This window comes from Macrobrachium nipponense, chromosome 1 (genome assembly GCF_015104395.2).
Source record: "Macrobrachium nipponense isolate FS-2020 chromosome 1, ASM1510439v2, whole genome shotgun sequence".
NCBI classification, from domain to species: domain Eukaryota; kingdom Metazoa; phylum Arthropoda; class Malacostraca; order Decapoda; family Palaemonidae; genus Macrobrachium; species Macrobrachium nipponense.
The window spans coordinates 172,178,138-172,191,677 of NC_087200.1; the positions used below are offsets into that span (position 1 = coordinate 172,178,138).

The 13,540-nt window shown below is 38.8% G+C and overlaps 1 protein-coding gene across 1 annotated transcript in view; it reads left to right on the plus strand.

The window, feature by feature from the left end:
* Positions 1 to 520: 520 nt before the first annotated feature.
* The window catches only part of LOC135219835 (uncharacterized), a 71,254-nt gene continuing 58,234 nt past the window's right edge, over positions 521 to 13,540 (plus strand). The window contains exon 1 of the mRNA XM_064256943.1: positions 521 to 1,074. Within this exon, the coding sequence (XP_064113013.1) occupies positions 726 to 1,074 (349 nt within the window). The 5' untranslated portion in view covers positions 521 to 725. The remainder of the gene's footprint in view (positions 1,075 to 13,540) is intronic.

Below are 13,540 nucleotides of genomic sequence, written 5' to 3' on the forward strand. Positions count from 1 at the left end.
AATGCAGGGGCTTTTAAATGCAAAAGTATAGTTGATAAAAATAAAATAAACTTCGGTAAGTCAACCTTCCAAACAACTGTGCACAGGTTTTCATTTCAAGATTAAGAACCATAACTTAGGAAGACATCTGGATTCTTCTTGCAGCTAGACCTCAGGGCATAACGAAGTAGCGGCTCAAAATCCAACCTGAATTTTGTAAGATCACAATAATTGTTCATTATACTGAAGATTAAAATGAAAAAGAGGAAAGCTAAGCTAAAAAGCTAAAAGCATCTTTATCTCTTGCATCGAATCATTTCGACTGGAAAGTCATCTGTATTCTCTTATCGACGTGCTAAAAAAATGCCCTACTCTTTAACTTGACACTTCCTGGTCCCGGGTAAACTGGCAAGGGTGACGTCACGGCGTACAACGGAGGAGGAGGTGGAGGAGGAAGAGAAAGATGAGGAGGAAAGTGACGTGTGGCAACGATACGAAAGGAGGGCTTTCTCGCGGAGGCTGCTGGAACTGAAGGTATCGTCTTCCTTTTGGCAGGTTGGCAGGTTCAGTTGGCTGGCAGAGGGTGGTCTAGTAAGTCGGGTTCGCTACGTCCTCGGCAGCTCACCGTCACTGAATCGCGAAAGTTGGCCGTAGAAAAGAGTTGAGGAGGGACTGGAATCGCTCAATTATTTGACCTTGATCTGAAAATTTTGGAGTTCTCGTAAAACAATAGAAATATTTTTGAGATGTACTTCCAACGCTTAATACTGACACTGGTGCTTCTGTCGACCTTAACTTCGACGGCGGTCGAAGGGCAGGGTGGCACCAGGAGGCGACAGAAGCCAGCCAAGCGGCAGCCCCCTGCAGTCACCCTCCTGTCTACCCGCAATGAACCCGATTGCAACGGCGAAGAGACCTTCGAACTGATCACGGGATTTGTCTATTCATCAGCCGACGACATCATCGATTCGCAGATTGGAACTCTGCAGCTCAGCGACTGCATTGACTTATGCCAAGAGAACCCGCAGTGCCAGGCACTCAACTTCGAGACCGGGCTGTGCGTCCTCTTCAGAACGGCAGCTGGTGAAAATTCAGGTGAGTTATTTACGATTAATAGGTGAGGGTTTGCAATTCATATCTGTACACATTTCATTTATGTTTTATGTTCCAGTATCCTATACATAACTGGAGACGTCTTTTTTCTTGAAAAAAAAAATCTGATTCCTATTATTCGAATTATTGTAAACAAACATAACACACTCAGGTTATAGTTTATTTTCAGTACAATTTCAAAGAACTTTAAAGAATCCTCCAAAAATGATCGTAATGGTAAATATTTAAGAAGGTATCAAGTGACAACGATACTCAGAGCTGTAACACGAAACATGATGACGATAAACGGTGTTCAATGCTCCTTTTTATGAAGGTAAAAAAATTAATTCTTAATCAAAATGATTGTAGTTTAAGGCACAGATTCTTATAAATACCAATTTCGCTCACGGGACATTGGTATACACTTATCATTCTTCGTGGAAATGTATTAACCGTAAATGTCACAGAGGCTTTGCTTGAAACGGATAGATTTTAATTCCGTCAAATTCGACTCTAGTAATGCTAAATCATAACAGTACAGAAAAATTTAACAAACAAGATTACCTAAATGGAACACGATCCCCTTCTTGCATCTCTCGCGGTGACGGAATCGCTAAGGGAAGTTCGGCTGGGGCCGGTGGTGGGGGGGATGGGGAGGGAATAATTGTGGCAAGTGGGGTGACTAACCTCACAACCCCCGACCTCTCAACCTGGCTGACCTTGGCACTGGGCCTCGTCATAATGCTGTTTGTACTCAAGTCTGCGGGGTGAGCCGTCGGCTGTGGTTTTCATAAAGATCTATTCTGGTTTTGTGCTTACTGGGAGTTGAGAGCGTAAGTTCACAGAGAGAGAGAGAGGAGAGAGAGAGAGAGAGAGAGAGAGAGAGGAGAGAGAGAGAGAGAGAGAGAGAGAGAGGTAACACTCACCAACGTGCGGCGCGCGCAGGAGGTTAACAATAATCAATTAAGAACAAAATCATTTTAAAAATCGCATAAAAATATGACAATGAATGTAAACAAAAATTTTAAAAAATGGTTGTAAGTTTTTATAGACTGCATACCTTATAAAAACCAACAAAAATACCGGATTTTCTTCTTGTAAGGAAAAATAATATACATATCACCCATAAATATAAAGCGCTCGTATTTAAAAAGGTTAAGGTATTCATGAAAAAAAAAATTAATTGCAGCAACATAAGTATAACAAAAAAACCATCATTAGAACATCGCAATGCCATTAAAGCAATTCAGAAATTTTAATAAGTTCGTTGGCGTTCTCCGACATGACAAAAACTCTCAAACTGTTAAAAAGTCTCCAATGACACTGCAACATTTGTGTAGTACGCTAATGGAGTCAAATTACTTTTTCCTCAACTCTCTCTCTCTCTCTCTCTCTCTCTCTCTCTCTCTCTCTCTCTCTCTCTCAAAGAGTCATCGAGTTCAGTTAACCGACATTCCAGGTTAACGTACTTCTCATTGACTTGGTATAAAGATGAACACATTGCAGGGTTACACCTAAAATATAACAGGACAAAATATGATGGGATGAGTTCCTAGATACAATTTAACAATTCCTCCTGCATCATGAAAAGCTACTCTTGCAAAGCAAAAGGCTTTTCTTAATAATGATGATTGTCCCCATCATCATTACGGAAAGTAATTTATTCAGGAAATTCTGAAGCCCTCATTTAAAAAGAAGCAATAAAATCTTACTGCTCCTCTTTGTCTGTCTATCAACAATGAACAAAGATAATTTTCCCTTCCTGACCTCTATAAATATCTCCGAAACTCCTGCTTCCCTACATCCTTGTCCTTGGGTCGTACAAATCAGCCTTTTTTCATCTTGCATGAATATATGAGGGTCGCCTTATCAGAGAGAGAGAGAGAGAGAGAGAGAGAGAGAGAGAGAGAGAGAGAGAGAGAGAGAGATAGATTGCAACCGTCATGACATGAATCATCGCAAAAATTAGCAATACAACAAATGAGGGACTTCCACAGTACCATCTTATGATGCAGTCCTTTGTTTATTCCACGGGAGAGCCCCATTATACCTAGAAAGGAAGGATCCTGCCTGATTTATTCGTCTGTTCTCATCCGCCGTCACACTATAGAATTACAAAGGAAACCGAAAATAAGAAGTCCCCGACAAAATTTCGATGTTGATCATTATATTATAACTGCTCTAAAATTTAACATCTTACAAAGGTTTCCGGTTACCCCACTATAAAGAACAAAAGAAGGAGATCATCATAAAACAATTTTTTTATATTGTAGTCATCATACCCAAAATATGCTCATAAAAACCAGTTTTATGCTTATGGAATTAAATTCTGACGACTATCAAGAACATTGTGGGAATTGAAAAATATCATTCCGTCTGTAAATAGAGAAAAAAAAGCTTACTTTTGAAAAAATTTAACTAATTTACAAATGTATATATATATATATATATACATATATATATATATGTATATATTATATATATATATATATATATATAATATATATATATATATATATATATATATAGTAAGCTTAATACTTGTGAATATAGTAATGCCACAATGTGACAAAACATTCATTATATATGTATATATATTGTATGTATGTTTATACTTGCTATATCCTATAATTTGCGTAAATTTACACGAGTACCATGTTTGTCCCATTTTCAACTCGTAGACAAGTTATCTTTCAGGAGTCTATGAGAGAGAGAGAGAGAGAGAGAGAAGAGAGAGAGAGAGAGAGAGAGAGAGAGAGAGTATCCAGATATATATATATATATATATATAATATATATATATATATATATATATATATATGTGTGTGTGTGTGTGTGTGTGTGTGTGTGTGTGTGTGTGTGCTAAAAAGCAGAGGAAATGAAATACCGGGATGTCTCCTGACTGCCTTCGTCTTTCAGATATTAATATATATATATATATATATATATATATATATATATATATATATATATATATAATATATATATATATATATATAATATAATATATATATTATATATATATATATATATATATATATATATATATATATATAAAAGGCCCATGAAAACACTGGTTTAAAGCTAAGGATTATATTTCAGTGGACTGCCTTCCACCCTTATCAAGTAGTGAATGACAGAAGAAGTTACATTTGCAAAATATACATAATGGGAGGTATGCTCTTAGGTAATGCTTAGGGTCACCACTAAGTGGACGTTGGTTCTGTCTTAATCTGCTTCATTGTTGCCTTAAGGAAGATATTATCTATCTGGTCAGAGTCCCAGGCTCTGTTGGAAAGGTTGATCCTATTATCTTGTTGTTTTATCAGTAAAGGCTTTATCATCTGACATTTGTATCGACAGCTGCTTTTGTATAAACTTCGGGATGAGTTCCAGTCCATGGAATGGTTCATGTTATCTATATGATGGAAAATGGCCAAATTAGGCTGACCATATCTAACCAAGTGCTTATGGCGAGTTAATCTTTCCGAGAGATATTTTCCTGTGAATCCATAGTATGACTAATCACAATCCCTACAGGGGATTTCATAGACTCCTACGTCTTTAGAAACTGGCTTCTGCTGAATGGTAATTTAGGATTTCCCCAATGCATTTGAATAAGTGAAGACGAAAGGGTTGGGGTGTCCTAGGGTTTGTGATATCTCTCATAAATTATCCATGTGAAGGATTATGATATTATTTCTGAATATTTCCTTTTCTTTGTTTTCTATGGGTTTGTACAAAATGCTCTTTGCTGTATGTATGGTTTTTTTCTATTGTGCACTTGGGGTATTTTAACAAGAAGTTGATTTCTGACTGTTTCAAGATCTTTGTTAAGAATGTAACTTCTGCTATTCACTACTTGGTAAGGGTGGGAGTCACTCCATCGAAATATAGTCCTTAGCTTTAAACCAGAGTGATTTAATGGGGCTTTTATATTTGGTATTACTGGTCATGTGTTCTACGAACATTATAGTACTGCACATTCAAAATTACCGTCCTTCTGAATAAAGGGGAGGTACGCAATGTCTCATGGGACGTAACCCTTACGCAATTTTTGGCGAAATAGGGAAACTAATATATACCTACTAGACAATGTACAAAACCACGCACACGTACGAATACACATTTAGGGATGCACCTAATTCATCGTAACATGGCAGATGACAGTACCAAACTGGACCACCTGAGATGAGACCAATTTGAAAGTCACCGAGACTTTCCCGTACAACTTCATTAAAAGCAAATTTTTTAGCGTTCATTTTCGTTTATCTATGAACGTTAATTGAACTTTTCGAATATCACGCCAGTTCCTTATAAGGATCTAATGAAAGTGCAAGAAAAAATGACAGCCAAAGATGAGTCATTAATAGATACCTTGACTCTCTATATCTGAAGATTCATTCTTTGGACTCAAGTTCATTTGAAATCTAATATACATTGGAATCATACTTCGTTCCCTGAAGAAATACCAGTGCTGATCTACAAAGTACTAGAAAGTTAACATTAGCTTTCTGTAGGAGTTACAGGTTTCCTGACCATAAGTTCCTTATTTTGGAAAGACCTTGAAAAAATATAAAAGCTGAATAGTCGTGAACAAACTGGTAGCAGCTAGAGAAGTGCAATCATCTGTACCTACAACATACTAACGTCTTACAGCAGATGCCGAAAACCCTTACTCGTACTCTCGTATTCTACCATTTCTCAAACTTTCAATGAAGTAGCATCGACTACATATTCCAAACTTCATAAGGGGGTTAAAAACTCAAATTGAAAGTTAATCAAAAGAGAATAATCTCTTAGTGAAAGAAATATCAGGAAATGGCGATAAGTTGGAAGAGTCAGAGCAATACCCCCCTCCCTTACCCTTACCTAGAGGGCTCCCCCAGGGGTGGGCAGGGGGACACTGCTCTTACCGCTCTAATTAATTGCATTGTCCCCAGCTCCCCCGTCCTTCCCTCTCTCCCCCTCCACTGGACCAGTGCGGTGGCGATATCTCCTCTCTCCCTCCAGCCCCGACTCATCCCTGAAGCAAGATGCCCCAAAGGGTTCAACTCCATCGTCTAAAATACTTCTCTCTTTTTATTATCTTTTTATCCTGCTTTGAAATGGGTCTTTCCCAGGCCAGTTCTCTTTTTCTTATCTCTTCTCACGCCAGTCCAGATGCTCTATTATTAATGATGGTGATGCTCATGATATATTGGTCAATCGACGTGGTCGTTATTATATCAAAGTAATCTCGTCTTGAATTCTCTCTCTCTCTCTCTCTCTCTCTCTCTCTCTCTCTCTCTCAAAAGCGAATACAAATGACATGGAAATGTGCCCAGAACGAGCAACAATCACTTCACGTTTACAGACTAACTGTATTTCAGCGGGGGGTGAATATTTCTACGCATGACGAACATGTCGCCAGAGGTCGGGACACCCGACTGATTACCTCTATCATAATATTATTCTCGACGCGTGGATACTTCATTATAGACTAATGAGACAGCCGGAACCACCCCATTCTATCTCTGACATTAAACAGTGAGAAATGACACGAGTGCGGGAGCAGATTATCAGATGACAGCGATTTGAGGAATGAAAGCTGTAAATCATTCACGCGACTTTCGACTTGAAAAAAGAGACGGCAACCTCCAGTGGAGCAAAATATGCATAATCTGTGGTCTCACACGGTACTTAACCGAAAACAATAGTAGTAATGTAGAATGACGATCATACTGAAAAAAAAAAATAAACATGGGAAATAGACGCATATTACATTATGATCAAACTACTAATTCTTTTTATTGAGGCTACAGACAAAAGCACAACAGATATTTATATTAATGAAGGTGGATTCCCAAGGAAAAATGACAGATGCGGTGTACAAAGCAGCGGCCAGTCTTCAAGGGTGTGGAGAATGATCCTTCTTTAAGTAAGCTATATTAGAATTTTATCTCAATCTCGCTTCCAAGACCCAAGAGGCAATTACGCGCAAAAGCATAACGACTATAATATTCCTAGGAGACAGACGAATCATTTGCATAATTCGTTTATTTATTGTCTGCGACTCATCCCATAATTTCCTTCTATTATGCAAATATGTTTGTCATATACATACAGACACACAAAAAAGACATTCTTCTTTAGGAAGACCCAGATCCCAGGTGATTCTCTCTCTCTCTCTCTCTCTCTCTCTCTCTCTCTCTCTCTCTCTCTCAATCTTGTATTCATAAGCACCACAAAAGTCCAGATTTATAATCGCTTCAATGCCATAATTAGTGAACACTAATTGACATAACGGTCAGGAGGTCTCCTTTCCCCAGGGAAATAAAATCCAAATGTTAAGAACAAGCAAACAAACATTTTGTGCACTGCCACATGATCGTGTTTGCTTGTGTGAACAGACGCTTTTTATCACTTATCCCTTCATACGAACATACACAGTAAGCAAAGAAGAGAGGAAGGAATAATCCCACACTAATTTCAGTCATCTTGAACCTATGCAGAACATAAACAAATACAAATGACCACAAAATACATTGACGATCACCACTGGGAAAATATCGCGACTTTCTCCAAATACCAAGACAGCAAAATTACTCACATTACGACAACCTCCACCTTCCTGACCAGACTTCACAGCAACTGTCAGCGAAACACACTCAACACGAGTAAACAATTGTTACCCCAAATCCGTATGCAACTCTTATATCAACAGACTGGATAACTGTAAATAAAGTAACTCAAACACGTCCGTACTTACTGACAAACAATGAATTAACATTTAAACCTCTGTGCAAGACAGCGTCCGACTGCCAGATACCGAATGACCCCCGAGTTGACGATCCATGTAACGTGGGAAATCATGGAAAACGAGGAACAAGCAAAATATCAGTTATCTTCGATGGAATTCGAGCCCTTGGGCATATGTCACACATACAAGGCCATAAGATCTTCGCAAAAAGACCACCCGTATAAGCTAGTTATCATTATCATCAGAGCGTACATCATGCTACTATCAATACCACTACCACTGTAATTATCATCATCATTAGAGTTTAATTGTACTATCATCATCAGTATAATTTTGCTCCATGTCTTTATACTGTTAAAATACCTCAACCCGTTTACAGTGTCGAACAAGTTTAACCTGTAACCCAGCCCTAAGTGGCTTAACATTTCTTTGGCGGTTGAATTTCATGACAACAACTCTTTATTCTAAGCTGCTCGTACGTGCAAGTCAGTGCAGCCACATGTCCAGATTATTTTGTAAACAACAGATGTAGTAAAGCTCTGACGATTCCAGAGTTCAGTGAAGGGACTCGGCATAAATGAAATGGAAAATATCGCTCTCGCACTCGCTTACACTCCTCCAAGAGAGAGGCGAGGTTCAGAAACCGATGCGATCTAGAAGAACGTAAGTTTTCATATCTAACCATACAAATGTATATATGTGTGTTAAGTTGCCTTTGTATACACTGATATACTTAAATGTTAATCTTGAAGAATATAAATTGTTGAAATAATCATATGAATACTGGTAGACAGAAACAAACAAGCACACACACACATATCTCCAATTCCCTATACTTTGGAAATTTTGGAAATAAATTACACCCAAATTAATTATATCCGCTAAGTGCACCTGTCCTGGATCGTTGGTTTAGATGCATCAATGGACTACCGCAGACTTGACGAGAGAAAAGTTAACGTATAGATATTATTATATATATATATATTAATATAATATAATATTATATATATATATATGACAAAATAAATCCAAGCTCGCTTTTTTAATGAGCCTGGCTTTTCGACCGATGCCTGCCACCACCTGCATGGCGAGCCATAAAATATGTGGAAGAGCACCGCCGTATGCGTAGAATGGTTTTTGTGGTGGCAAGGAAAATGTCCCTTTGCGATTACCATGGCCTCGTAAAACATCCTTATCCGCTCTGCTTACGACTCTTTGTTTCAAAATGAGCCTTAGTTTAACGGGCAAGCAGGCGTAAGCACAGAGGCCCTAAGGTGTATTTTCGATGCGTTAGTGGAAAAGGGGCCCCTTAAGATTCTCCTCGAGTCAGAAAGGCAAAAAAACTCGAGTAAAGTGACGCAACTCGATAAAATAACACATCAGCAAATCATATGGACCTAAAAGTAATGACAACTCTTATGCTTTATTCATAAGATCTGTGTAAACTCGGCGCTTAATTGGCCACCACAGATAACGCTCCTTAGGTTCAAGGTCATAGCAGGCAGTAGGTATCCCTCAAAACCGCTACAATTATCTCTTTCACTGTTTTATGGCGACGCCTCCTTTTCCGTACCGGCAACTTGCATGTGGCAGACAAAGCAAAGAATGGTTCACGATCATCATTTCAACTGCCAGGTTCAATGTACACCGACGTTATGATCGACTAGAGCATAAAAATGACACGGGCTTGGTGCTCGTTCGAGACGAAGGACCTCCCGGTTCTTACAAAAATTCATTCTTCTTCCCTCGCGTTGCGGAGTAGGGTTAATATACTGACAAAATAATACATAGCTTAGTCAATCTTTAAAATACACCGGAGACGAAAGAGTATTGGATACCAAAAGACTCTTAAAACAAAAATTTAATAAACGGCACTCCTCTCTGACAACAAAGGTACTACATTTCCCCACAAACCAGAAGAGCCGACCATTCATTACAAAAGACGGCCGTATATAACGCAATGTCAGACCCCTGGCCCAAAGGTGGAGGAGTTGGATGGAACGGAAGAGGGATAAAGAAAATGGGGATAGAAGTACCGTTATGGCGCAGGAAACCGTGACGTCACTGAGATATCCCGGGATAACTGTTTCTCAGCTTGGGTTTTCTGGCGCTTCCTGACACACATACTTCGCCTTTTCAAGGGTTAAATCTATTCTAAATAACTTGAGCCTTCTTTTTCCAATATTTATAAAGATTTTGTTTCTCCATCTCATAAGCCGAATACTCTTCGCAAATTTGCTCGCTATTCGCCTATCTCTAAATTATAACTATATTATCAAACTGAGACATTCTACACGGGTGGCTGGCTAACCTGTGCCGCATGGCGTCTTCATTGGTACCTTAATTATGCAACATGACAAAAAATTAACAGGTATATGTATCGAATGAATGCTGGTGAAAACGGCAGCAGAAACGCCTAAGTATACAACCTAATTGATCAACAATGACTACTAAAAAGTGATGACACCTTATGAAGATGACCTCACAACATTGGTATTCCAGCAAGAAAGTGGCGCAGCATTTCTTGAAGAACGAGCCAAGAGATGCCCTTGCCAAGACCTGCAATGGTTCGTTGACCTTCTTACCTGGTTAACATCCAAAGCAGAACTCTGAAGTCATACTTTACGGCGATAACTAATGATCATAATTTATTTATTTACGATCGTATTAGTCCTTCAATGGCGTGGATATACGAGAACGATAATGATAAAAATAATTTTCTCTTCGAACGACAAGATTGGAAAAAGAGGTGCATACTCCCAAATGTATGAACGTAAACACACATCTAGCAAACTTCATGAACCTTTGCACCCCATCCATGTTATGAAAGTCAGAAAAATAACACCTTGTGCAGTCTGGCATTTTTATATATTTTAGTTTTTTGTTCATGCGAAAAAAAGAACGAATTCTGTTTATTGATTGAGGCCCTGGTGCTTATGGTTTCCTTGCTTAACTTTTCAATGCGTAGATTAAAAATGTATAAATGAACACATTTCCCAAAAGCTTCGCCTCAAAGTTATATTTGGAAATAGGCCAACCAGACTTACGAGCTCTATTCTTAGAAGCACTTTTGTATTCCGCATAAACTGGGGAAATAGGACAAATGCTGAACAGGTCGGTCCATCTGACCTTTTTTGGACCCTGACCAAATCCACATTGTTTGTAAATTCTACTTCAGACCGCCTTCATAACCGGTTTCTTGGACAGAGGCTAGGTTACTGGGCTCAGAGCGAATAAGGTAACCTTGACTCACCAAACCATGTGATACCCAGCCACCTTAGCCTACTTTTGAGCGTACACAGGCCCACTGGCGTGCCCAAGAAGATCCCGTTAGAATCGATGACCCTTTACCTACCTATAACCATACCACGGGCGCGGCTTCAAGGTACGCAGGCGAAGGAGGACTTTGGTTACTCACAACGGCAGTCGGCTGGAAGACAAAATTGGCGCGAAAGATATGGCTCAGTGGCCTTGGGTTCAGTATAAATACAAATGACGACGCTACCAAGTGGCATAAGAGGAATCAGTTGCTGTGACCTCTTTAGAGACTGGAAACTGGTTCCTTGGGCATGAAGTGAATACATCATGAATGTTTAAGAGCAGTTCTTAGATATCATTGTTCTCTCCACCCTCTGCTGTGAAGTCATCGCATTTATTGAAAGGCTCGATTGACAGACAGTCCCTGCGATTTGTGAGAGGGACCCACAGCGCCATAAATCCTCCATAACGGAGTTTAGAGTAATGAAGATAAGAGGGCAATATGAAATAAAATTTGGTTCACAAAAAGAATCGAGAAAATATGAAGGACCCAGTTTGTGACCAACCGGAAGTTGATCCAAGATAAGGAACAAGAATTCGTTAGTTCTCTAAGGTTATTTCTGACCACAAATGAACCCAAAAATGAGGTAGGGAGGCGTTTTCTTCCAATAACTGTTTAGGGTTCAATTACATTACACTAAATCTAAAAATAGATTCACATCACGAGTCTCTGGTGTCAATTACAGTCATTATGGTCAACCGCAAACGCTAGTTTGGCAAATGTAAATAAGAAATGAAAATGCAGAATGAAATTGAGTAAAAGAAGTAAACCTCCATAACGGGAAACATCCAAAATATAAATGTCACTGAAACAAGGCGTGGGAAGAAACCTAATATCCAAATCATAAGTTACGCAGCTGTAAGAGGGATAAAGATCTTAACAGACCAGGTCCACATGTAAGTGCCCTTCCTAATAACGTGTGACGTCCACAGCGGTTCAGTTATCTCACACCTGGACGAAGGAGGATCTGACTTTAAAGTAACCAGATAATACCACAGGAACATACCAGCCTGGGGCAGTTCTAAGCTGCATGTGTCCCCTATAAATTATGCTTTCTATGCGCATTCGGGTGACAGTGATTAGGGCACAGATATTCCCTGCAATGCTGTTTGGAGTGAACGATATTTTTTTAAGGTAGGCGTGCTTCATCAATAGGTTTTTATCAATGAGTTTATTAAAATCACTAACATTATTACAACTTCCTTCTACGTCGTAGGTATTCCACTCTTGGGATTATACAATTGATGACGAAAACGTTTATCAAAGGCAATGCAAGCAGTGATAGCAGCAAAGCACTAGCAGCCTCCAAACTGAAGGCAAATCTGTGTCAACTCGACACGCAGACACTTCCCTCACAGAACTACGGGAATATAGTTGACCTGAAAACGCAAAGCACTTTCCTGAAGGCTATAGGATCTACTTCGGCGGCAGGATTTCTCGCTAATTGTAAAATGGTGTCTGGGGGCGGCGTCGGCTTAGCGTTATCCGCTGCGGCAGTATTTACTAAGGCGAGCCTCCAGGGGAAGAGAGAGCCTTCTTTACTTTGGCCTCATGTGCACTTTACAGAGCCCCTCGGGATACCTGCTTAAGAGTTACGAGGAATCTAACATATCCTCAGTGGGTGGTAATGTGTGCTTATGTGCACATGTCTGTGAGAAAGCCACGTGACTTGCTTATACATTGTGCTAGTATTTCAACACCATTGAGAGCTAGAGAAATGTACCTAAGCATCTGTAGCTAGTATGTATTTATGTATATACATACACACACATATATATATGTATATATATATTCTATACACACCCACACACACACACACACACACACACACACACACACACACACACACACACATATATATATATATATATATATATATATATATATATATATGTGTGTGGTGTGTACATATATCACGAGGGAAGTCCTATATAAGTAATAAATTCTTTCTGTCAAAACAGGATACGTCTCAAGTGTAAAAGGCCATAAAACACTCAGGGTTTAAAGCTAAAAAAGAATTTTATATATATATATATATATATATATATATAGATATATTATATATTTTTTTTATATATATATATATATATATATATATAATATATATCCTTACGGCCATAAATCATTTTATATTTTCATGTATTGGTTATATAATGTTTTTAATAACTAATTCACTATATCTTGGGAATAACTTCCATCGATGACCGACGCAGCGAACAACGAATAACAGCGGACTGTGCCTACTAGGCATAATTATTATCAATTATAATTCCCTAGGGTTTCAGTTATTCCCCAGGTATAGTGAATTCAATTTTAATCTATATCAGTGACTTAATACTTGTGACCATATTATAGTCACGCGTGTACCAAGTGACAACAATATATCAATGTGTGTGAGTGCAAACAAC